The sequence below is a fragment of the Crassostrea angulata genome, chromosome 8, assembly GCF_025612915.1.
Source record: "Crassostrea angulata isolate pt1a10 chromosome 8, ASM2561291v2, whole genome shotgun sequence".
Classification (NCBI taxonomy): Eukaryota; Metazoa; Mollusca; class Bivalvia; order Ostreida; family Ostreidae; genus Magallana; species Magallana angulata.
In genome coordinates, this window is record NC_069118.1 from 48,834,050 (window position 1) to 48,858,851 (window position 24,802).

Here is a 24,802-nt window from a genome sequence, read left to right on the forward strand (position 1 = left end):
AAATAACTGATATCGCTTTTCTTCTTTGCAATTACCACAATGTAATATACAAATCACCGGATATTCGCATGTGTCCAAACAAGAACATCCTAGATGATGTCATCGTTTGGGCAAAATATTACGCTATCAGTGGGTCGATATTTGCATAAGTTAATTGTTACCTTACAAATTATTCATGTAGGCCTATATCATAGTTCAATCTATGTCTTTATACAATCTTCACTCAATTCACACTCAATTGTTTAAATTGTAAGCAGCCAGATTGCCAACTCCAATTAGGTCCGATAAAATGCGATCTAAGATTATTCAGTAATGTTTAAAGCTAGTGTCTTCCCACAAATGTTTATTTAAAAATAAAATTTGGTGTTATGACTAGATATGTATTAAATAATTTCATGATTTATGAAATTCATAATTTGGGACTATAATTTTGGTTTTTGATAACATTTTCAGAGTTGATTTTTTTTTACAGATGTCTCTTTATTAGGCAATATAAATACGACATACAAATGTCCTTTTTTGGTGTTACCTGGGTAAATTAGTCTTTTCAAAAACCGCAAAGGTGCTTTCGCTTATAAAAACATTGGCCTGACACGCTAATGGAACTCCATTGTATATATGTAATTGATTTACTTTGAGCTGTTACTGACCAATGTTTAATCACATCGATGCCCAAGTGATTATGTAATTATATTTAGTTCCTTTTGTTAGTTTGTCTTTTTTTTGTTAAAAAGGCCGCAAGGCCTGAGGTCAAGCACAGGTGTACCTATTATCTCAATTATCGTGACTATCTTTTTAAGGTCACGTGATTGCTCATTTTAAATAATCTTCTTTATTAGGAAATTTTTTTACAACTTTGTTTCGGTAAATCAACCAATCCTAAATTCTGATTGGCTAAAATCCTGGAATCCAAAGACGCAGGTTTGTCGGTGGAAATGCACCCAAGCTTGGTCACTTCCATCGACGCCATCCTAAATAAAACATCTGATAACAATTATTATACTTATATCTCCTTTCTTTGGATTTCCAGCCACCGTAGAGGACGAGCCATATTTGGAAAGCTCCCACGAGTAGAGCTGTTAATTGATCCAACAAGGATAATATCCCTCAAAGCGAGTTATTTCCCCTTTTATAACGAAAATAATAATAACACGGGAAAACACCCAAAGTAACAACGTGTTAACTGGTGGAGACCATCCTTTAGATCCCAACCTCGCATGCAGAAATATAACTTCAGACCAAGAAGAAAGATGCCAACTGGAACTCCAGAAAATTCTTCAAACCCAGAAAATGGAAATTTGCAAGCGGAGATCATGGCAACTTTCCAGGAAAAGAATGAGGAAATTGAAGCCCTCAAATTAAGAGTGGAGGCGGAAAAACAACGCCAAGAAGAAAAGGAAGAGGAATTGAATGTAATGAGGCAGAGACTTCAAGCCCTACAACAGGAACATATCACACAGCAACAAGAGATCCAAGAACAACAACTTCAAATTCAACAGCACCAACATCATGAACAACAACGACAGCAAAGACAAACACTTCAACAACAACAACAGAGGGAATTTCTTCCACCACCACCACCACCACCCATGCCACAACATACCCTGCAAAGATCAGTGACAGCCCCTGCAGAAAGCCACATAAGACAGCTATCAAACATCAAATTGGAGAAGTTTGATGGAAAAACATCTGCTGTGCAATGGTGGAGCACAGGTGTACCTATTATCTCAATTATCGTGACTATCTTTTTAAGGTCACGTGATTGCTCATTTTAAATAATCTTCTTTATTAGGAAATTTTTTTACAACTTTGTTTCGGTAAATCAACCAATCCTAAATTCTGATTGGCTAAAATCCTGGAATCCAAAGACGCAGGTTTGTCGGTGGAAATGCACCCAAGCTTGGTCACTTCCATCGACGCCATCCTAAATAAAACATCTGATAACAATTATTATACTTATATCTCCTTTCTTTGGATTTCCAGCCACCGTAGAGGACGAGCCATATTTGGAAAGCTCCCACGAGTAGAGCTGTTAATTGATCCAACAAGGATAATATCCCTCAAAGCGAGTTATTTCCCCTTTTATAACGAAAATAATAATAACACGGGAAAACACCCAAAGTAACAACGTGTTACTAGGCTCATTAAAATACGATCACCACTTGAAAACAAAATAATACATATTTATTTCAATTTGTCATCAAAAGCCCATTGTGGGAAATTCAATACTGAACTTAAGGAGGCTGGATGGTCAACAAACTAGCCATCAGATCTAACTAAAAAAATTAAGATGCGATTTGTTCAGCTATATAATTATATAATTAAGTATAGAAAAAAATCACTACATTCAACCTTTTAGAAATTTTGATATTTTTCTATACTGTTATATAGAGCTCTTCTTCTAAAGGAGATCAATACAGTCTTAATATGGCCACTACCATCGAGCCCTCTTAACAAAGTTGTAACACATAAATGTCATATTGAAATAAAATCATCCGGATCTATTTATATCATTATCACTTAAATTTCAACATCTTTTACATGTATGTCCACATCTCTCTCTCTCTCTCTCTCTCTTTCTCTCTCTCTCTCTCTCTCTCTCTCTCTCTCTCTCTCTTATGTTTAATAGATAATGCTTTGCAACTGCCAACTGTAAAACCCATACCGGTATTTATATCAATAACTTAAAGTCGCATACTAGTATATATCTGTATATCGTTCATGATCAAGATTTTAATAAATGCCCATGACGCGAAACGTTATTCACGTTACTGTCTATCCAGCGGACACTTATCCTCTAAACTCATGGGCATATAATCATCACCGTCGTCAAGCACCACTTCCCCAGGGCGACTGTTGGACATGTCAAAGTAGTCATGGATATTGTCCGATCTCCGCACTACGTGCATTTGTTCGGAGGCACTCCTGGCGTTCCTAAACATCATCTTTCCTCGAATGTCTGCCGTGGACGAGACTGTCTTTGGTTCGCTCGTGTTATGACTGACATGACTGTCTATCGAGAGACTCTTCTCCGGTACTTTGTTGTGAGGTTGGGGCGAAAGATCCGGGCTAGTGTATCTGTTCCGGAACCGGCTCATGTTGTCCGAAAATTTTGGCGGGGGTGGTCGTGCTGGTTTCGGCTTCTTCGCCGGCTTTGCTGATGATGATTTGTTGGGAAAGTTTTTCAGAAAATTTTTGGGCTTGATAACTGAAGTTGGCGGTTTCGACTCGTGTGTGCCAGTTTTCGTGGTACTGTTTTTCCGAAGGTTCACTTTACTAACGGAGTCCGTCCTATCACGACATTCTTCCTCGTTGACGTCTTGTGCTTTTGTCAGTTTTTGTTCGTTGTCACTTATAAGAGGTCTTTGCACAAATTCATACTCACATTCGTCCTCAGGTTTCGTCGGTTTTGTGATAGATTCCCTTTTTACAACAAAGTTTTGATATTCGCTCATCTCATTTTCTGAAGTTTTCGTTTCGCAAACCAATGGTTCCACGTTTTGGTAAATAGACCCGGCTTCCTCCCCTTTTTCCTTTTTAACTTGTTCAACTTTACTGGGTTTGTGCAGAACTTTACTGGGTGAGTGGGGAGTTTTGATTGGCTCGACATTTTGGTACAACGATTCCTCAAAAGGATCGTTCACTTCGTCCTTTCCCTTGTCACTGTGTACAACATGGGTGGTAGGATTGACTATAGCAATTTTCCTTGACGAATTGGACACATTTTGAACAATATCTGTACATGGTTGAAGATAGTCGTCTGCGTTTGAGTCTATGCTGTTTGAATGTTGTTTAAAGGTTCTACTTCTCACTGAATTTGGAGAACCAACTTGGATGACATCTGAACTTGACTGAAGATAACCGTCTGCATTTGGGTCTGAGGTGTCGTCTGCTGAAAAAACTGTTTGAGACCTCTGCAACGGCGGCCTGACTTCGATGTTGAGTTGCTCCGCTGATTTTGATCTTTTTAGATTATATCCCGGGTTGTTTATTCCAACTTCGTTCAGATTATCAATGCTACTCAGATCTGTGATTGATTGGCTCTCTTTACATTTGCTGTGCGAGAAAAACCGAAGTTTTCGAAATAGGAACATTCTTTACTTTATCCTGAAAATAAAGTGTACAACACGTTAAAATATACAAAGACTAAGGACTATATAGCATTAGTGTTTAAAAACATCTAGAAGTTATGCAATACTTCAAGCACGAAATGTTATATAAAGAAAAATTGAATTTTTAAACGCACCAATCAAACTCATGGATTGATATGGTTATGAAACACACTTTGGCTAGATCACGTTCATGTATGTACATTATCATCATAACATATTCATGCCAGCGTCGTATCATATCCGGCTTTCACTGATCATTACTCAAACTGTACCGGGAGGCTTCGTTCAACTCTTAACTTTTGTCTCCTTGAGTGATGTCTACTTTCACCCAACCACTGTGAACATGTATACAATCCCGTAGGCCACCTCAGCATCACGTTTGAATAAAAGCCCGTCCTTAAACTAACCCCTACCCTTGACCTCTTGAATTCCAAGGTACATGCAAGATCTACTTAATTGAAGGCCATTAACGAAAGGATGGGGTGGATGTGTGCCGTTCCACAACAAAGCATTTATTTCCATACTGTTGTAGTTTATCCCAAATTCTATGATTTGATTGATGGTGGACATACGATAATTCTTTTTCACATATTTGATTTATAAGAAAATTAAGCAAGGATCCCCGACCCCCCCCCCCCCCCCCTTTCTGACTTCTACTTTTTATGATAGTGCGTCACAGCATGGTGATTTTAACACACTATAAATCAATTCATATCGCCTGTCATTGTTTTTTTTGTTTTTTTATCTTTGAGGCGCAATGGTTGTAGCTTTGAACTACCGACCCGCATGCAGGTCCCAAGTTAGAATACCACAGGGACTTTCCTTTGCATTAATAGCGGTAAAAATTTTAAAAGTTGATTTTCCCCCCAAAATTGAATTTTTCTTGTTTTCTTTCATGTCGAACACATGCTAGAAACCCATATCTTTAAGTGATTTAGAAGACTGGGCTTGTATGCAGAACTTTTCCAAGGTGTTTGGAGGACCTTAAAAATCTGTCATAATACAAGCATTAGAAAAATGATATTTTTTATCAAAACGGAAAAAATTCCTTTCATAGTATCAGTTCAGAAAATTCTTCAAATTCTAGTATGTCAGTAAATTTTAATATTTAAATAATTTACTTCACCCATATCCTGATAAAAATCTTCACCTATGAAACCAAAATGATGCAGTTAAGCTATAGTTACGAAATGTAACCTATACCCCACCCCCTCCCCTCCAATTGAAACCTAAACCGTAAAAATTCTTCCATCATTCCATGAAATCAAGATTTAACAAACGCTGCATACATTTTTCTCTTGACTAGTGCAATAAGTACCATTAAAAAGTTAACACTCTGCTACTTACATGGGTTGTTAATTTGGGGCAGTCCCTCCATCCACGATCATAGCAGATTGTCTGGTTGAGAGATTTCCTGAACAGAAAATGATTTATGACAACATTCCGAGACAATGGGATCCGGAAATTGTCGATGGCCGTCGGGCGGATATTACAGACAGTCAGCAACCCACTTCTAACGTGTGGATCTCGTAATGTTACTTCAACAGTGTACAGAACGGACATTTGCGTGCATCATCTGCAGTTGTCTTCATAAATTTCGTAAGAGGCGCTTGTACATGTATAGTTAAAAGTTTGTAAATTAGTTGTCATTCACTAACAAATCTTAGATGACAACTATACTTCATTAATTCGCATTTCCTGATGCATTCAATAAAAGATATGCCCCCAAAATTGAAATTCTGAATATCGTGTATTTTCTTAAGTTTACACACAGGGGCACCGTATCCGCTCTACTGGCACTGTACCAGTTAATGTCTAAAATTTAACGTTTTCTTTACGTATTTCCTTCTTTCTTGATATTTTGGGATAAAACTTGACATACGTTAAATGGTGATTTCCTTGTTTATCCATCTGTTAGATTATATCATTGTTAAGAACTCAAAACATATTGTTTTTGTGCTTTTTAGCACGCCCCCAATTTGCCATGTTTTACAATTAAGAATTTACTGTATCAGTTCTCGGCTTTGCGATAATAACATAGTAAAATCCCTGTACATGTTGATTTGATACTCTGCATAATGTACTTCAAATTATGGCCCTTTTTGGGTCAGACTAAAGGTAGTAAGGGTTATAATACATTAACAAAACTCTGTAGACTTTTCAATACACAATATTGTGCAATCAGGCGTTTACTGCGTTATGAATCTCTTAGAGTTTAATAAATTCCTTTTGTTTGTAATGTAATATGTATTGATATTATGTCAAATCAAAGAAGGTATATGGAAATGTATCACAAAGATGCCATAATCTAGTTTGAACTTATTACGCCACTTCCCCCACTGCTGAAAGTGAAAAGATGTAAATCAGCGGTAAACAATGATCGTTCAAGCTCATGGTTAAATCATATTTAAGAAAGTTTTCAAGCAAACTTACTTTTCTTTATTCGAAACAGACGACTGAATTGAAAAATCTCGGATAGTCGCGTGCTATAAACCCGAACTCTCAGTTTAGCCGATAACTGGTACAGTACCAGTACATTCTATGACATATATATATAGAGTGTAGAGAGGATACGGTGCCCCTGTGGTTTACAATTCTATTATTTTTTTGTAATCCATTTTATTTTCCTTTGTGACACCTAGACGTCTTGTGATTAACTTTCGTTAAAGGTTTTCCGATTGAGTAGAGCATTTTAATCATGGAATAATTACAAGCATTTCAGTGATTTTTGCTCTATTTCGCAATTTTTTGAACTAATATTTTTCTGTGGAAATTCAAGTAAAATGTGATTTTGAAAATTTGACAATCATAACATTATACTCCCACATAAGCTTTATTTTTAATAAGACACGTGGTGGATGCGATATTCTGTTTTTGCAGTAAGTTTGCAAACACGCGTGTTTCTGTCACCCCCCCCCCCCCCCCCCCGATGAAAAGTGACTGAAATTTTCAGAAAACTGTGGATCGTGCGATGGTTTGACAATATACCGGTTTCTATCGAGCGCGTGGCTGTAATTAAACATATGAGACAAGCACGAGACCATATATATCTGACGGACTTTCATCTTCTTATACGAACAAATTCATTCGGCCGGTGGCTGTGTCCTAGAGTTTGAGATTTCTCAAGAGTTCGGGGGGGGGGGGGGGGGCACTTAGAAACATTTTCTATACGAGAGTCAAAAAGAAGACTCCCTATCCCCAACCTTAAAAAACGTTTCTTCGTGACTTGATCATCTGTCTGTGGTGGCAATGTGGTACCGGTATTTTAATCATGTTCTCCCAGAAAAAACCTCTTGCCTTTTTACACTAACAACCTTTTATTTTTCATGTTATAGCTAAGTTTGTAAACTTTTTTTTAAAATTTTAAAAATTTGATTTTAAAAATCAACGCTATACACAGTATAACTGTCAATATTAGATTTAATCTCCGGACACAACACAATTATTTAACACTTCTGTAATATGCTAACATGTAACAGATAAAGGCATAAAACTATTACATAAAATGTATGTACACACATAAAAAGTCAAAATCAAGAACGCGTTACACGTACACAATATGTACACAATACACATACATGTACAATATTATTGTACTATTAGGGCTCAATAAATAAATGTTCGAGGGGAAAATTTTCAACTAGATTTCTTGTTATTTTCTCTACATCTTTATATTTGTTTCTCTCCTTGATGCTTCATTCCTTGAACGTCTGCCATCTTTTTGTCATCTCTACAAACATAACAGAGTGAGGCACTAATGTTACACAATCACTAGATATTAGAATACAGTTATTTGTTTACAAAGTAAATTCGGGCTAATTAAAGGTGTTTATCTACAGCTAATTATAATCATTTTCGAAATAATTTCTTTGATCAGCTAATATGTTCTGTGAATTTGTATTCAAATACATCTTATTTTAGATAATCTCATTTAGAAAATGGATTTATGTGAGAAATGCTGTAAACCAACTATTATTTGAGTGCGAGAAATTTCTGCGGGGTTCACTATAGCCTCGCTGTCACAATATTTCTCGCCGTGAACTTCTGGTATATTTTTTTCCGGATAATCTACATTGTACATCTTGATTGCGAACAATAATTCTCGCCGCTGACCAGTATTTAAATGTCTCTAGTATATTATTTTCCAGATAATCTACATCTTCGTTGCATTAAATTAGTCCCCGCATACAATTAATCTCCGGTGAACCACGAAATAATATCATCCCAAATAAAAGTTGCTTTACAGTACATGTATGTCAAATTCATCATTAAAATATATCAAGATATCAAAAACCTACTTTTGTGATAAATGTGTAATCATTTTACAGTGTCATACTATAGAAGTCTTAATATGAAAAATTGCATATTAACCATCCCAATATTCACAAGCAATTCACTGTGTTATCTTATAAAAGAAATAATTTAAGAAAAATTTATCAATCAAATTGAAGAATGGTCTCATTTATTAAATAAATAAAAATTGTTATAAATCTTTGTTACCTTGAATGTAATTCATCTCAATTTTAAATTTAGAATTGTATACATGTTCAAATATGTGAAAAACAAAACAACGTTTATGGTACTTGGATAAAAACGAAATCTTGTCTATGAAAAAACATCTAAATTTGTTTTACATCATTCATATTTCCTTTTTGTAAGGAGGGAAAAATTTGATAATAAAGAACTAAAAAAAAATCATTCTTGCTAGCAAAAGGTTTCCTATCTTTAACTAACTATACAGCTCTTTATAATTATCTGACAAAAAAGTAAATTGAAACAATAGTTTTGATTGCCTATGAAGTCAGAAATAAGAAATTCACAAGAACTGTACTGATTTACAATTTTTACTTTGCAATAGAACCGTTTTGCTTGCAGAGAACCAACGGAATTCCTTAAATGTGTTACACAATTTTCACTGTTACAATAAAACAATGAACAGGGAAATCATGTACAACATGAAACATTTTAATTAACAGTCATTGTGATAGTTTCTGAGGGTCAAACTCACCTATAGGTCTACGCATGCAGCCTGATAGAAATAGATAAAAGTAAAAGAAAACCGTCATTAACATTTTAAAAATACTAGTAAATCATTCCATACAAACAAGATATGCACATGAAAAATATGAGTAAATATGCATTCCAAGAAAATGCCCTATCAGATAAAATAGATCATTTAGTAATGAAAATAGAAAAAAAAATAATATTGATTTTTTTTAAATCAGAATTTTAAGGTACAATACCCTTTGATCTACTGTTACATATATTTACTACACTGTATTTAAGGAGGCTGGGTGGACAACAGATTAACCACCTTAAAGTTTGAAACATGATATTTTTGGCCATAAACTAATATTTAGTTAAAAAATGCTGTTATATTTTAGCTTTACGATTTAAGCATATTCCAATAACTTCATACAGAGTTCTTTATATTAAGGAGGTAAATATAGCCTAAAAATGGCCACAACCATCCAACCCTCTTAATATACAAATATCATTTGATTGATAAATGTATATTTTACATCTACTGGTAAATTAAATGTTAATTTTGTGTTTTTATAAATCGACATTAGTTAGTACAAAATACTGGTATTATCAAACATCTCATGCCTTGAAAAAACAAGTTTTATAGTTATCATCATATCTTAAATAACTGCAGCATAAATGGATAGAAAAAGCATGGAGTGTATATAATTACGATGCTCATTTCCATTCATTACCAAAAGGGAATATCTGAATGTCAAATTAAAACTACTGGTGTATTATTTTCCTACAAAACAGAACAACATTTTTTTCTCAAGGCTCAAACACTTGGCCGAATGAATTAGAAGTTGGGATTGTCAGAGTTGTACTATGAATTCATCAAACAACTACTTTTTTTTCATTATGTACCACTTCAAACAGTACAATCCCATTAAGAGTACACGTGAGTAAGTTATGTAAGTATATGCTGAATTGAAAGTACAAAACACTGACACAATTCAGTGAATATGTCAGTAGATAAGAGGACAGCTACAAATCTGATAGTACATTATTATGTAATATCTTATAGAAGAAATTAATCGTGTTATAGTAAGTAAAACGAACTTACTCTCTAGAGTTGAATTAACTATAGTGACCTTGAAGTTAAAAAGAAAAGCATCCTTAGACACCTTTAAAGTATGGCAGTAAGTTAAAGTAAAAAATTGTGGTGAACTGTAACAATAGAATAAAAATTTTATCCTGTACAGATAGCATGGCCTGTGGAATAGCATGCTTAAGGCTTTTCAGCTATTTGTATGGGTGGAAGCAATATACTGATGCTGAAGTCTGCATTGGGGCTCAAAGCACAAAATCAAAAATGGCAAAGAAAGGAGTCAACATTTTTCAATTTCCCAATCTTCTTATTTTTTAGAGGGGAAAATTTAGTTATCAGTATTAATTAAAACAAGAAGAATAGATTTTCATGAATTGAAACTAATAATTTCTAGCTTTATGTAAATGTTTCATTCCCTGTAAAAAGATAGGACGAATATTTATCAAAATCAACAAGCAAGGTCAGACTGCCAGGGTTGCAAGTCAAACTATAGAATTGTACGAGAATCTTTTGATAACATCTAACATGTGCATTTACCTTATTCAGTTGTTAATTTTTTGATTGTCTGTTGCCATCAAATTACAAACATTCATCAGCATAACATCACAGGTCAAAGTTCATCAATATCACCTACTGACCCTAAACACTGAAATCTACTCAATGATGAGGGTTTTCCTTCTTTTTTCTTTGTTTTTTGAGGGGGGGGGAGGTATCCAGATTTTTTTTAAGGAAGGGAAAAAGGGGAATATTTTAACATAAATTTGTAATGTTAATTTTGTAATTTTCTTTTTTTTTTATTACAGCGGTCTGTTGTTCCAAAATAACTATTTTTAATTAAATATTGATTTCTGATGAACAATACCAATTATACAATAAAGTTATATATAAAAATAAAATACTAAACTAAATATTTCAATTCCCTTTCTTAAAATTCATATATAATCATGCAACCTGTACATGTAGGAGATACATTCTTCTGAATAATATTCAAAAAATCAATTAATATGCAAAATTATATTTTAACATGCAAAATTACACCAAAATCAATATTCAATTAATTCAATAAATATATTAAGTTAATTATACATATGCTTTGTATCGTTCCAAAACACCATAAGTAGGGCCTAGCTGAAACAAAACAAGAGGCCCATGGGCCACATCGCTCACCAGAGCAGGCAGTTCTAAGCTGATGATTAGCTATTAACTCACTGCAACACATCAAATCAAACATTAATACAATTAGGGTATGAATGTGACTAAGGCGATTTATCGTGAAATGCTCCCCATTAGCAAATGTAATAATCATTTTGTTCTTATTATTTGCTACAAAGTATCTGTAATGCACAAATGTCTACATCTATTACTCAATAAAGATGGCTGGAAAAGAACTTCTCAGGCATAAACCTTATTGTCATGCATACAAAGTCTGTTTCATCAAATTCGTTGAAAAATTGTTACTTTTATCTTTGATTACATTTTCAAGTAACATTTTGATAATCTTTTGCTTTAAGGTAGTCCTATACTCGGCACTAAATGGGCTCAATCATTAAATGCTTAGCTTTACATGATAAATATACATTCTAACAATACATATACAAAAGAAAATATGTATTTTTACGTGCTAGTTTGTTTGTTATCAGCTCTCAGACGGGTGTACCCCCTTGCGAAAATCATTGACAATTATGAAATTTGCCAGACGTCCGTTTTTCCTAAAAATAATTACCAATTTTGGAAAAATTAGATCTGAAGATACAAAATAGAGTATAAATATTTATTTAAGCCATATCTCTTTGCGCAAATTTTTGTAAGTAAGTACGCTTTATGGACCTGATGTATCAAAATAGAATACAAAAAATCCAATGCTAGTATCGCGTTTGGTAATTTTTTTACTATTTTATGGACTCAAACTTAAATTCATGGTGTTTATTCTATAGATTGACATCTTAGAAAAAAGATTTGGTAAAATAAATTATATGTTGACGGATTACTTTTCACGCTATAAGCTCTAAACCAAGTAGACCCTGACGAAAAAATCCGTAAAAATCACATTTTGCTAGAGTTTTCTGCCTAGATCTGTCAACAATGTTAGATATCATTTAAACATTAATTAATTGACGATTGATTAAATTCGAAATAGCTTCTGTCTCTAAATTTAAACCGGTTTTAGTAAAAGAGAAAGAAAAATTCGGGAGGGGGGGGGGGGGGTCAAAACAAAGAAGATATAAGCATACCTGAGATCCTGGTTAATCAGAAACTTAGTTTTTCATTTTACTTTAACAGAATCGAGTTTCTCAACATTAATCATTTCTATCTCTCATAGAATACATAAATTACCGTTCTAATTGCTAATTATTGCCATTGTTTACAACAGCGATGTAGAGCAAAATCAATACCGGTTATCAAAAACGCTTTGTAAAAGTCGAACCAATATTGTAAAATCCGTATTATGACGTAGTGCGATACTCGGACTACTTTAAATCATATTAAACATCCCACCAACAAAGACAACACTATTTCGCAGTGTTTCTACTATTTATATTCAAAATTGCAATAACCGCTCTAAATACCCTTATTTCTTTGTGACTATTGCTTTGTTGTACAATGTTGATTCGGAATAAAACTGCTGCACAGAGAGAACAACTAAAGAGGACATGTTACTAGCAGGTTAGTTGCAAGGACCCAAAGCCATATATAGTTATAGGAGTGATAAGATGGGAGGAGAATGCAGCTAATGGCATCATACCACTGTCATCATCATCGTAGGCTGTATACATTTTGAGCCGCTGTCGTACTCCTGGTGAAAACGAAGCATTAATATCTAAGAAAGACAGTTACTTCCCAAGTGAAATCAAATTTTAAAATTTGAACATAATGAAGCTTCTGATAATGTTTCTACACGTATACATGCAAGGAAAGCTATATCATAAACCAATGTAATTTTACCCCAAAAAAATGTATATTGATTACATATAGAAAAGGTTAAGCAAATTTGATTTTATATAAATTAAAAAAAATTAATATATATCTACACAAATGAAGCAACTTTTAAAATAAGCAGGATTTCTAAATTATTAATTGAGTTTTGCAAGGTAAACATCAAAATACATTTATATACTATGCCAAGTGAAAATTGCTTTCTACATTAATTTCATGGGAAGAGCATTTAAAGGAATCTCACATGAGAAAATTCCACATGTGATTCCCATGGAATAAATGGCATGTCAAGAAAATATAATGTATTTTATTTTTATAATAGGCAAAAAAATATGTTCACTTATAATTAATGCAAGTTGATTTATGTAAAATTTGCAAAAATGCTTTTTTCAAGTGAAATTTATGTCAGACACGATTGTTAAGACAGAAAAAACTGCATGTCAAGTAGGATAAATGTCATTCAGAGCATGAGAAGAGCATGCTGATTCTGTAAACAAAAAAACTTCATATGATGAATGTCCATGACATTTAGTTCCACTAACATGCAATCATTTCGCCAAAATCCTTCTTGTTAAAAAAAGCATCAAAATTAACAAATCAACAGATTTACTCATATTCACTGTAGCAATACAAATTGCACACTACTCTAATATCAAAAATTAAAACGCCACAGTTAAACTTGTTGATATTATGGGACACTTACCAGCTGGACGTCTTTGGCTTAATGTCCTCAATAATGGCCTGGATGACTTCTAGGGTGGTAGCCTGACCCCCCAGGTCTGGGGTCTGAACCTGTCAAAAGTACAAGTCCACAATAGCATTAAACTTAAAGGAAACAGTTATCTGTCATATATACATGTATATGGTCTAGAACATGTATCTATTCTACTAGCTTTTCTCTACAAAGATTATGCAAAAAAAAAGACTCTGATACTCCTATGATTCATAGGTTAAAGCTCTATTACAAGGACAAAAAATAAACCCAATCATTAATTTCTAAGGCAAAAAATTCATCACAAAATTGTAGCTGACAGACAGGTATTTGACTTATAGATACTTGACAGCTCATTCTAAATTTTGGTTGACTTACTATTGTAAATAATTTTTTTAGCACCGTGACTGTAATCATTAAAAGCAAAATCAGAATTAAAAAATATTTCGCTTAAAGTTTGTCCATGCCCCATTAATAGATATTCAAAGATGGGAATAAATTTGACAAAGTACTTAGCTATCACACTGTCAGGCATTTGAAAACAATGAATTACTGTAACTATGATGAAAGATGAAATCTAAAAATGGCAAACATACCTTATCCACCGACATCACCTTCATCACAGAATCACGGATCAACTCTGCATGCTTGTTGCATCTGAATATGTATAACAGATTTTAAAAAAAATCAACAAATCTCTTTTCAATAAAACTACCTGCACAGATTTAAATCTATATTGATTATTTTCTTTCCTAAGTCTGATGTATTCATAAACGTACTAACCTAAACCTGTAACCATAAACTAATTCATCTAATCACGGCCGAGGAACCAGTGTCACTCAATTTTTCCACATATGACACACTGCTTATGCTGGTTATGTATTTATTTCTACAATGCTCATTACCTTCATAGATTTGAATTGCCAAAGAAATTGTTTTATTGTTTAAATAAATGTATTTTTACCACTAATCACTGATAATAAGATCTTTGGAATCGCAAACTCTGGTATCTAAAATACCATGGTTATGTCAAAAGGAGTTGAATTTCCTATTAACCATTGTTTCTTTCTATATTTTACAATCTATCCCATTTATTTTCTTTGTCTATTTTATATCAGATTTAAAGGGACATGGTCACGATTTTGGTAAAATTTTATTTTTCTGTTTTTATTATTTACAATGATTTAGGAATGCATTTCTTATGATCAAATGAAATTTGGGTGCCAGTCGATGAGTTTTAAGGAAGATACATGTACAGGGCTCACAATTCTTCGTCATGTAAACAAGGCTCATGCCCTGTTTTTGTTTACGTAGGTTAAATATACCAGTAAAAAATCTTTTTCAAGCTGATTTGTCTATCATTTTATTCATTTTAGGCATAAATAAACAGTTACTAATGATTAACACATTCATTTGAGGTCTAAAACTGGAATTTTCACTTCAACATTCAAAATGTAAACAAAAGCTTTGTTTACATAGTGAGAGTTTTAAAATCTGTAACTTGCTTATAACTCAAGAAATAACTATCAAATTTTGGTTGCCTATCAAAAATGCCTTACTAAAGCATTGTAAACATTAAAATAAAAAAAAAAATCATTTTTGAACAAAATTTAACTCACTGTTTCAAAAATCAATAAAGAAATTACCCGATGTAGTCCAGCATGTCGCAGCTGGCGAGTAGCATCCCTGTTGGGTTAGCTATGTTCTTACCCTTCAGACTGCGACCAGAACTTCTTGTTCCCTAAAAGAATTAAATTCTAAAAATATTCTGATGTTCCTCCGAAACATACAATCTACTCTTTATTATTAACATCACTGGCTACTTTTGATTTCTGCCTATAAGTATTAAAAACTTTGATATTTTGTCAAGTAGCATCATGTCTGCTTGTAATGAGATCTTTATGATTATCTAAATCCGTACATGTCTTAATTTTATTGACACTGTAGTGACATTGATTTCTCACTATAAATGTCCACCATTTTATTAATAAGTTATCAATTTGAAGTACAGTAAAACATGGTTAAAACAAAGCCCCAGGGACAGGCAATTTTGCTTCATTAAAAGCGTACTTCGTTATATCCATCAAGTTTACAACATGTAATATAGTCACAGAGAATGAAAATCACTTTGCTGTTAGTGTCGATTCACAATAAGCATGTTCTCTAAAACTGAGTTTTACCGTACCATTTCAAACACGGCGTAATCGTCTCCGATGTTCATCCCCGACACCACCCCGTATCCTCCCACCAAACCGGCCGTGATGTTACTCAGGATGTTACCATAGAGATTGGGCATCACCAGGACGTCAAACTGCTGAGGCTTAGACACCATCTGTACCAAAACAAAACATTTCTCTAGTTAACAAAATACATAATTCATGATATACCCATGATACACCCAGTGCATAAGAATTTATACAGTAAACATGTATTACAAATCACCCCGTGAAAATATTCATGTTCACAGCATGCATGTATTGCCTAATCTTGTAAGAGGAGGAGTACGTAATTATGAGATATAACTGACCTGCATACTAGCGTTGTCCACGATCATGTCGTTGAATTCTATGTCTGGGTATTGACTAGCCACCTTCCTACAGGACTCCAAAAACAGTCCGTCTCCTAATTTCCTGCATATAAAATAAACTTATATTCAATGAAAGGGATAAGATAACATTTAAAAATATATATAATGTAATGTAATACATGTAGGTCATGTAATTACATTTACATGTTTTTTTTCCATATCACATTCTTAAAGAAGTTAGTACTGTGTATGTTCTTTATTAAGTTCAAAAGCATGCACAATCTTCCTCTTAAGCTGATTAGTGTAGCCATAATTAACAAACATTTTAATCAATCATATATTAGGTATGTACATGTGTTTAAATTAGTTTAGTGAAACAGGTGCTAAAATATAATTACAGGTAAATTTAGTATCCTGACAGTGTAATGTCTAACTTCTTAATTTGAAACTTGAAAAAACTACATATAAATGGCTTGAACTCAGGAAAACTTCTCACATGATGTTTGCTTTGTGAATGGCAGTGACTTTCTTCCTCCCGTGTGTCTTGGCAAATTCAAAAGCGTACTTGGCAATCTTTGTAGACTTTGCTTCTGTTATGATTTTAAGATTTTCTATACAGCCAGGTACAATCTGAAAATTGCATTCATTTCTTAGAGAAAGATATAATTAAAAGTGGATAAGAAGACTTCGACAATGATTGCTATATCTGTCAAAAGTGAATCAAATACGGTAATATTAAAATTCCTCCCCACGCTTAAGTTTAACAATGGCATGTACTTCAACTTCATGAATATTGGAATCAGATCCCATTATGAAAACAAAGGCCTTATAGAACTGCCTCTGTATTCTACAAATGTGTACATAATATTCTATAAAAAAAAACAACAAGCCAACAAATTTTGAATAAAATAAAAACATTTTCTCCTAAATTTAAAAACATAACAAGAGGCCCATGGGCCACATCGCTCACCTGAGGAACAATAGGTATGATAAAGTCAGCTTAATGGAGTCATAATACAATCTGGACAATGTACATTAATACATGTAGATCCTGTATAAATAAAATCCATTTATCCCCCTTGGAACTCGGATACCCCTGATTGCTGAAAATATTTACAAGAGCAGACTTTAATCACCGCTCCTGCACATACATAGGGACTCAACGTTATGCAGGCAGGGATGACCGCACACCTACGCAACTCAACATGTACCAACGTTAATGCAAGCAGAGATAACGCAAGCAGGGATGACCTCACACTTGCGTCAACAGCTCAACCTAACGCAGGGAGTGCCGCACACTTGCGCTAGAAAGGCCAGAACACCAGCAGGGATGACTATACACTAGTGCTCCGCCGCAACCACCACCAATACAAGCAGGTATGACCGCACACTTGTATTAATGCGATACATGGCAGAAATGACCGCACATTCTGTATCGTTGGTTAGAAAAACACGAAGATTAGAAAGAGCAGGGATGTCAACACCCTCAATCTCTCCGTACCTGTTTAACCCCAAACAGTCACTCATTGCAATGCAATAGACACTGTCCCTATATATGTGCCAGCCTAAAATAATTTATAGTATCTAAAAATTGGAAATCAAAAATAAACAAACTAATCCAGCCTAACCCAAAACTACTTATGCAGAACAAACTTATATACATTGAATATTTATTATTGTATAAAAATAATCATCACATTAATTGGTTAACAGTGGATGCATTAATTAAAATAATCAAGAATCAATAAATCAAGGGCAATAACCCAAAACAGTAATACAAAAAGATTCTAATGAAAAAATAGCTGCCTGCTTCAATTTTATAGTCATATCACATGTTGAGTATTGCAGTTCTCAAAAAGATCCTTTACAATTGTTTATATATGGGATATTTAGCTACATCAAACTCTGAACCTTCTTGTGAGGCCGAAGAATTGTCCTGGAGCCAAAGTCTTAACAATTATAAAGAATCATCTTGCTGATTAGTTTCTGAGAAGAAGATTTTTAAAGATTTACTCTTTATTCCTATGTAAAACTTTAACACCCCCCCCCCCCCCCATGTGGCCTCACCCTACCCCCGGGGGTCATGATTTTCACAACTTTGAATCTACACTACTTGAGGATGCTTCCACACAAGTTTCAGCTTTCCTGGCTGTTTAGTTTCTGAGAAGAAGATTTTTAAAGATTTACTCTATATATTCCTATGTAAAACTTCGACCCCCCATTGTGGCCCCAACCTAACCCCAGGGGTTATGATTTTCACAACTTTGAATCTACACTACCTGAGGATGCTTCCACACAAGTTTCAGCTTTCCTGGCCGATTAGTTTCTGAGAAGAAGATTTTTAAAGATTTATTCTATATATTCCTATGTAAAACTTCGACCCCCCATTGTAGCCCCACCCTACCCCCGGGGGTCATGATTTTCACAACTTTGAATCTACACTACCTGAGGATGCTTCCACACAAGTTTCAGCTTTCCTGGCTGTTTAGTTTCTGAGAAGAAGATTTTTAAAGATTTACTCTATATATTCCTATGTAAAACTTCGACCCCCCATTGAGGCCCCACCCTACCCCCGGGGGTCATGATTTTCACAACTTTGAATCTACACTACTTGAGGATGCTTCCACACAAGTTTCAGCTTTCCTGGCTGTTTAGTTTCTGAGAAGAAGATTTTTAAAGATTTACTCTATATATTCCTATGTAAAACTTCGACCCCCCATTGTGGCCCCAACCTAACCCCAGGGGTTATGATTTTCACAACTTTGAATCTACACTACCTGAGGATGCTTCCACACAAGTTTCAGCTTTCCTGGCCGATTAGTTTCTGAGAAGAAGATTTTTAAAGATTTATTCTATATATTCCTATGTAAAACTTCGACCCCCCATTGTAGCCCCACCCTACCCCCGGGGGTCATGATTTTCACAACTTTGAATCTACACTACCTGAGGATGCTTCCACACAAGTTTCAGCTTTCCTGGCTGTTTAGTTTCTGAGAAGAAGATTTTTAAAGATTTACTCTATATATTCCTATGTAAAACTTCGACCCCCCATTGAGGCCCCACCCTACCCCCGGGGGTCATGATTTTCACAACTTTGAATCTACACTACTTGAGGATGCTTCCACACAAGTTTCAGCTTTCCTGGCTGTTTAGTTTCTGAGAAGAAGATTTTTAAAGATTTACTCTATATATTCCTATGTAAAACTTCGACCCCCCATTGTGGCCCCAACCTTACCGCCGGGGGTCATGAATTTCACAACTTTGAATCTACACTACCTGAGGATGCTTCCACACAAGTTTCAGCTTTCCTGGCCGATTAGTTTCTGAGAAGAAGATTTTTAAAGATTTATTCTATATATTCCTATGTAAAACTTCGACCCCCCATTGTGGCCCCACCCTACCCCCGGGGGTCATGATTTTCACAACTTTGAATCTACACTACCTGAGGATGCTTCCACACAAGTTTCAGCTTTCCTGGCTGTTTAGTTTCTGAGAAGAAGATTTTTAAAGATTTACTCTATATATTCCTATGTAAAACTTCGACCCCCCATTGAGGCCCCACCCTACCCCCGGGGGTCATGATTTTCACAACTTTGAATCTACACTACTTGAGGATGCTTCCACACAAGTTTCAGCTTTCCTGGCTGTTTAGTTTCTGAGAAGAAGATTTTTAAAGATTTACTCTATATATTCCTATGTAAAACTTCGACCCCCCATTGTGGCCCCACCCTACACCCGGGGGTCATGATTTTCACAACTTTGAATCTACACTACCTGAGGATGCTTCCACACAAGTTTCAGCTTTCCTGGCTGTTTAGTTTCTGAGAAGAAGATTTTTAAAGATTTACTCTATATATTCCTATGTAAAACTTCGACCCCCCATTGTGGCCCCACCCTACCCCCGGGGGTCATGATTTTCACAACTTTGAATCTACACTACCTGAGGATGCTTCCACACAAGTTTCAGCTTTCCTGGCTGTTTAGTTTCTGAGAAGAAGATTTTTAAAGATTTACTCTATATATTCCTATGTAAAACTTCGACCCCCCATTGTGGCCCCACCCTACCCCCGGGGGTCATGAATTTCACAACTTTGAATCTACACTACCTGAGGATGCTTCCACACAAGTTTCAGCTTTCCTGGTTTTCTGGTTCTTGAGAAGAAGATTTTTGAAAATTTCTCGAAATTTTTCATTAATTTCTAATTATCTCCCCTTGAAAACGGGTGTGGCCCTTAATTTTCACAACTTTGAATCCCCTTTGCCTAAGGATGATTTGTGCCAAGTTTGGTTGAAATTGGCCCAGTAGTTCTTGAGAAGATGTTGAAAATGTGAAAAGTTTACGGACGGACGGACGGACAGACGGACAGACGGACAGACGGACAGACGGACGACAGACAAAATGTGATCAGAATAGCTCACTTGAGCTTTCAGCTCAGGTGAGCTAAAAACAACATAACAGTCTGTCTGGCCATCCACCATCCCTCCATCTGACCATCCCAGAGCTCTTGAAATCTTTCGGTCCTGTCGGCAAGACCGATAAAAATAACCAAGGACCGATTACTTGAGGTTGCCTGTCAGTCCAAATGACCGGTAGATATGGACAGAGTAACTTGCGAAAATATAACTAATTTTCATACTCACTGAGGAGATCCGAACGCATACGATAAATCAAGAGGAGTTTTTTGCGTTTTTTTTTTGCTCTCTCTAGACTTATTATACATTTTCGGAACACCTCAGTAAGTTTGGCGAGTATTTCATACATATTGATACGGTGTCTTTATAATGCAGCTAACAGATGTAGTCAGACAATAGGAATAAGTCTTTCAATCATTTTCCAACCTAGATGTCGTCAGAAATCATGGGAGAAATTGGAGAACTTGTTTTAAACATAGCGTGAACTGAGGGCCCCCTATAAATCCAAGATGGCGAGTGTTGTCTCGTTACGTTTTTTCAATGTACATTGCATACACCGAAACAGGGTTTTCAGTGAATGTTTTTATTGCAATACACAGAAATACACACAAAAATCCCTATGTAATCATTTATAAATTTTTTCGGGAAATAAGAACTTCGCTATCTGACAACCGAGCCCTAGTTACATATGAGATGTGCAGAAAGAGAACGAGGAAGAGAACAAGAAAAAGTTGATAATGAGAGAGGGAAGGAAATAAAAATAATTAATGAAGTGATAAATAAGAATGTTATCAGGAGCCAGAATGTGAAAGTTAGGAGAAATCAGAATAATTAAGGTAAAAATGGGAGAAACTAGAAGGCAAATATACTTGTAGTTTTTCATCTTTCTATTGAAAATGTTTGGACTGATAGAAATCAGTCTGGACTGACAAACTTCTGATGGTTGTCAGTCCAAATGACTGACAGTGGAAAAAAGATTTCAAGAACTCTGCCATCCATTCCTCTCTCTCTCTCTCTCTCTCTCTCTCTCTCTCTCTCTCTCTCTCTCTCTCTCTCTCTCACCTGGTATTCCAGGTTTGAGTATTCTCCCTCCGTGTTCTCTCGGATCAGGATGATGTCCAGACCCTGGTGTCTGGTGTACACCCCAGGGATGGACTTGCACCAAACAATACTGGCAAACAGCTCCAACTGTGTGCTGTATAAATACCGACAACTTCCAAATTAAACTTGTACAAATTTTCCATATAAAGTGTCCATAAAATGACATGATTTAGAGTTGAACTTTATAACAATTCAAAAAAAGATTTTTCTGTATCGTTTCATTTGTAACATCATCACAAAACTCATATCTAAGTACATTTCTTCATTTCACAAACAATTCAGAACCAAGCACCTTACCGTAATTCAACATTCATAGATTTGAATCCTGGTTCATCAAATTTACTTTCAATATTTCCTGTGATATAAAATAATGAATTATTTAGCATGATTTAGTCACTTCAATTGCAACATGAAAGATGATACACCAAAATGTTACATGTATACTGTAACAATGAAAAGTGAATAAGTCTTCTGAAAATTGTCTTAAATTCATCAAGATAATGATGCCTACGATACAAAAACAGCAGCATTGATTGGTCCTAATTCTGTATACATGTACCTTTCAGGGCTATCCCATTGCGTTGGACTGAGAGAAGAGCACTGCGGAGTGTTTCTTCATCAGTAGTACTACCATTTATCTCCAACTCCTCAAAGTCAACAGGCACTCCAGCATATCTGAAACGTAGATTTCAACTTTCAATCACTTTAAGAATAGGTATCATAATCACCCATCTACAAACAGGTAAATAACTAAATATAAACTTTTATTCTTAAAGTGAGCAATGACTTTTAATCCGTTTATTCACACAGTTTTTTATGCAGACCTGTCTCAAATATTTTAGCACAACAATTTGAATCAATATTGATCATCTGTACAAAAGTTAACTATACTTTCTACAGTGCAACTTCAAACAATAGGGGTTTGTAAACTTTTGTTTTGGTTTTTTTTGTATTGTCATTATTGTTTCTTGCACTGCAGATATTAAAAACATTAAATTTCAAATTAACATTGAAATACAAAAAAAACCCATCTTTATTAGACTTTATAACAGAGTACCAGGAATGAACAATTTGGATAATTGTCCTGTATTGTATCCAGAAACTTTAACAACATTTTTTTTTTAAAATAAACAAGTTCTACAACTTATATTAATGTTTATTTTTTTATACTTTTTAAAGGCATGAATTCATCATAAGTATGTTTGATGTAACTCTGATTCCTTTATTTCCTAGAACTGAAAAATGAGAGTACCTGAATATTTCCTGAACATAGGATAAGAGCTCTGGTCCCACTCCATCCCCTGATAGAGCTGTCACAGTTGTTCTTCCTCCATATTTACTCTGTAGCAGTAAATAATTGGAAAAATATTTCATTAACTTGGAGATCAATTTGTAAAGATGATATGAACATCAAATCAAATTAAAAAGTTGGAAGTTAAAATGTTTTAGTCTTGTCTTTATACAGTAAAACTCAATTTGTACGAATACTGACAGAGTGAAAATTCTGGTATAAAAAGTTTTATGAAGTCCCCAGCAAAATTCTTTAAAAAATCTTAGCTGCAAATCTGTAGCTCCTGGTCCATAAAATTTGGATGGATGATCTGGGAGCTACAGAGCCAACTATATAGTCAAAAACTGCAAATTACAATGAACAAAAAATTGTGCTGGTGTGGATTGATTTAGAAATGAGTTCAATGTTGAATTCAACCAAAAATATTTTCTGTGTGTATTTCTTAAATTTGCCAGCATCAGCTACTCACAAAGTGGGGTTCTGTTGAATACTTTTTATGCTGTATGACGGAAGAAGTTGTAGCAACCCTTGATGTCTGGAAAGAAAGAAATTTACATAAACTATGCCAAATTCTTATCAAAAAATCTCATTGGAAGGGAAGATATCATATTTTAGTTAAGGTTACGACAGCAGTCCATACAATTTTTATTTTTGTTATCATAATCTAGTATGTGTGAAATATGAAGTGTTAGGAGTTAAAGTGAATTACCATGTTCACATGTTGAAAATGTGCATAGATAGTACAGTACAGCATAAAGTCCAACACCATGGATGAGCCATTTATAAAACATTATTCATTATATCCAATTAGTTTAAATTTACACTAAATTTTAGGCCTCTTGATCGAATGAAGTGGACAGACATAGTCTTTATCCAAACTTTGGTCAAAACATTGGTTGAAGACTACATAAATCCTGTTCTGACATTAACAGATTTTATGAATAAAAATTTAAGGATTTGCAAAGAGAAGTTGATGAAGGATGTGCCTGTCAACTTCTCTGAAGATAATAAATGGTAACGTACGTGCATTATGATTATGGGAGTAACTAACCTCAACGACATTCGTCGCGACTGAAAATTTTTGACAGACGTCTCTTCCAAGATTCGTCGAGACTGAAAATTTTTGACGGACGTCTCGCCAAAAATTTTCAGTCTCGTTAGAGACATAAATATGTCTCTGCCTCTGGTCTCGTCGAATCTCGCTGAGATTAGGAATAAATATTCAGGAAAGTCAAACCATTTATTTCGGGAAACTATTTCGATGGCTTACAACCAAACCATATTTTGCCAACCCAAATGTTAATTTGCTGTATCACATTACGTCCCTGACGGCAATTTCCATTCACGTACTTTACGTGTCAGAATGTCCTCTAAATCTAATGAGTTTTATTGTAAGAAATCGACGCAATTCGTCGAGATCTTAACATATAACTTGTTTCAATGAAAAACTTGGAATCAAAATGTCTGGGTATAATAGACAATCTTACGCTAAAAGATCTTTTTAAAGCAGCAGAAGATGATCTCAGCAACTTCAACATCGAACGCTGCATGGGCGCCGCCATTGTTTTCACCTTGACCTTAACTTGGCCTAATTTTGACGTAAACTCTAGAGAGGTTCATTTTTACTTTCGGGTTA

At 34.7% G+C, this 24,802-nt stretch overlaps 2 protein-coding genes across 9 annotated transcripts; both read right to left on the reverse strand.

Annotated features, from left to right (window-relative positions):
* Positions 1–2,554: 2,554 nt before the first annotated feature.
* LOC128158686 (uncharacterized) lies at positions 2,555–6,273 on the reverse strand. The gene is made up of 2 exons (XM_052821623.1): positions 5,460–6,273; positions 2,555–4,107 (listed from the first exon to the last, which is right to left on the reverse strand). Exon 2 carries the CDS (start codon positions 4,092–4,094, stop codon positions 2,769–2,771), a length of 1,326 nt encoding a protein of 441 aa, XP_052677583.1. The 5' UTR covers positions 4,095–4,107; positions 5,460–6,273; the 3' UTR covers positions 2,555–2,768.
* Positions 6,274–7,514: 1,241 nt separating this feature from the next.
* Positions 7,515–24,793, reverse strand: LOC128158688 (isocitrate dehydrogenase [NAD] subunit gamma, mitochondrial-like). 8 transcript variants are annotated; one of them, XR_008240025.1, is made up of 16 exons: positions 24,654–24,793; positions 23,636–23,701; positions 23,128–23,216; positions 22,435–22,550; positions 22,173–22,230; positions 21,837–21,969; positions 16,858–16,991; positions 16,362–16,464; positions 16,020–16,166; positions 15,481–15,575; positions 14,431–14,491; positions 13,826–13,914; positions 12,932–12,982; positions 10,204–10,231; positions 9,121–9,141; positions 7,515–7,842 (listed from the first exon to the last, which is right to left on the reverse strand). XR_008240025.1 is itself a non-coding variant. In XM_052821629.1 (15 exons), exons 1-13 carry the CDS (start codon positions 24,726–24,728, stop codon positions 10,222–10,224), a joined length of 1,176 nt encoding a protein of 391 aa, XP_052677589.1. In that variant the 5' UTR covers positions 24,729–24,793; the 3' UTR covers positions 7,515–7,842; positions 9,121–9,141; positions 10,204–10,221. The 8 variants fall into 8 exon arrangements, 7 of the variants coding, with proteins under 7 accessions (XP_052677589.1, XP_052677585.1, XP_052677587.1 ...); XM_052821629.1 differs by lacking the exon at positions 12,932–12,982; XM_052821625.1 differs by lacking the exon at positions 10,204–10,231.
* Between the last annotated feature and the right edge of the window lie 9 nt (positions 24,794–24,802).

Bases quoted from the DNA above. Each gene is read 5' to 3' on its own strand.
- LOC128158686 (XM_052821623.1), bottom strand. From the start codon at position 4,094: ATGTTCCTATTTCGAAAACTTCGGTTTTTCTCGCACAGCAAATGTAAA.
- LOC128158688 (XM_052821626.1), bottom strand. From the start codon at position 24,728: ATGGCGGCGCCCATGCAGCGTTCGATGTTGAAGTTGCTGAGATCATCT. The intron at 16,992-21,836 runs GTGAGAGAGAGA...TGCAATTTTCAG, and splicing joins ACTCAAACCTGGAATACCAG to ATTGTACCTGGCTGTATAGA. The intron at 14,492-15,480 runs GTAATTTCTTTA...ATACATATTCAG, and splicing joins GACATGCTGGACTACATCGG to ATGCAACAAGCATGCAGAGT.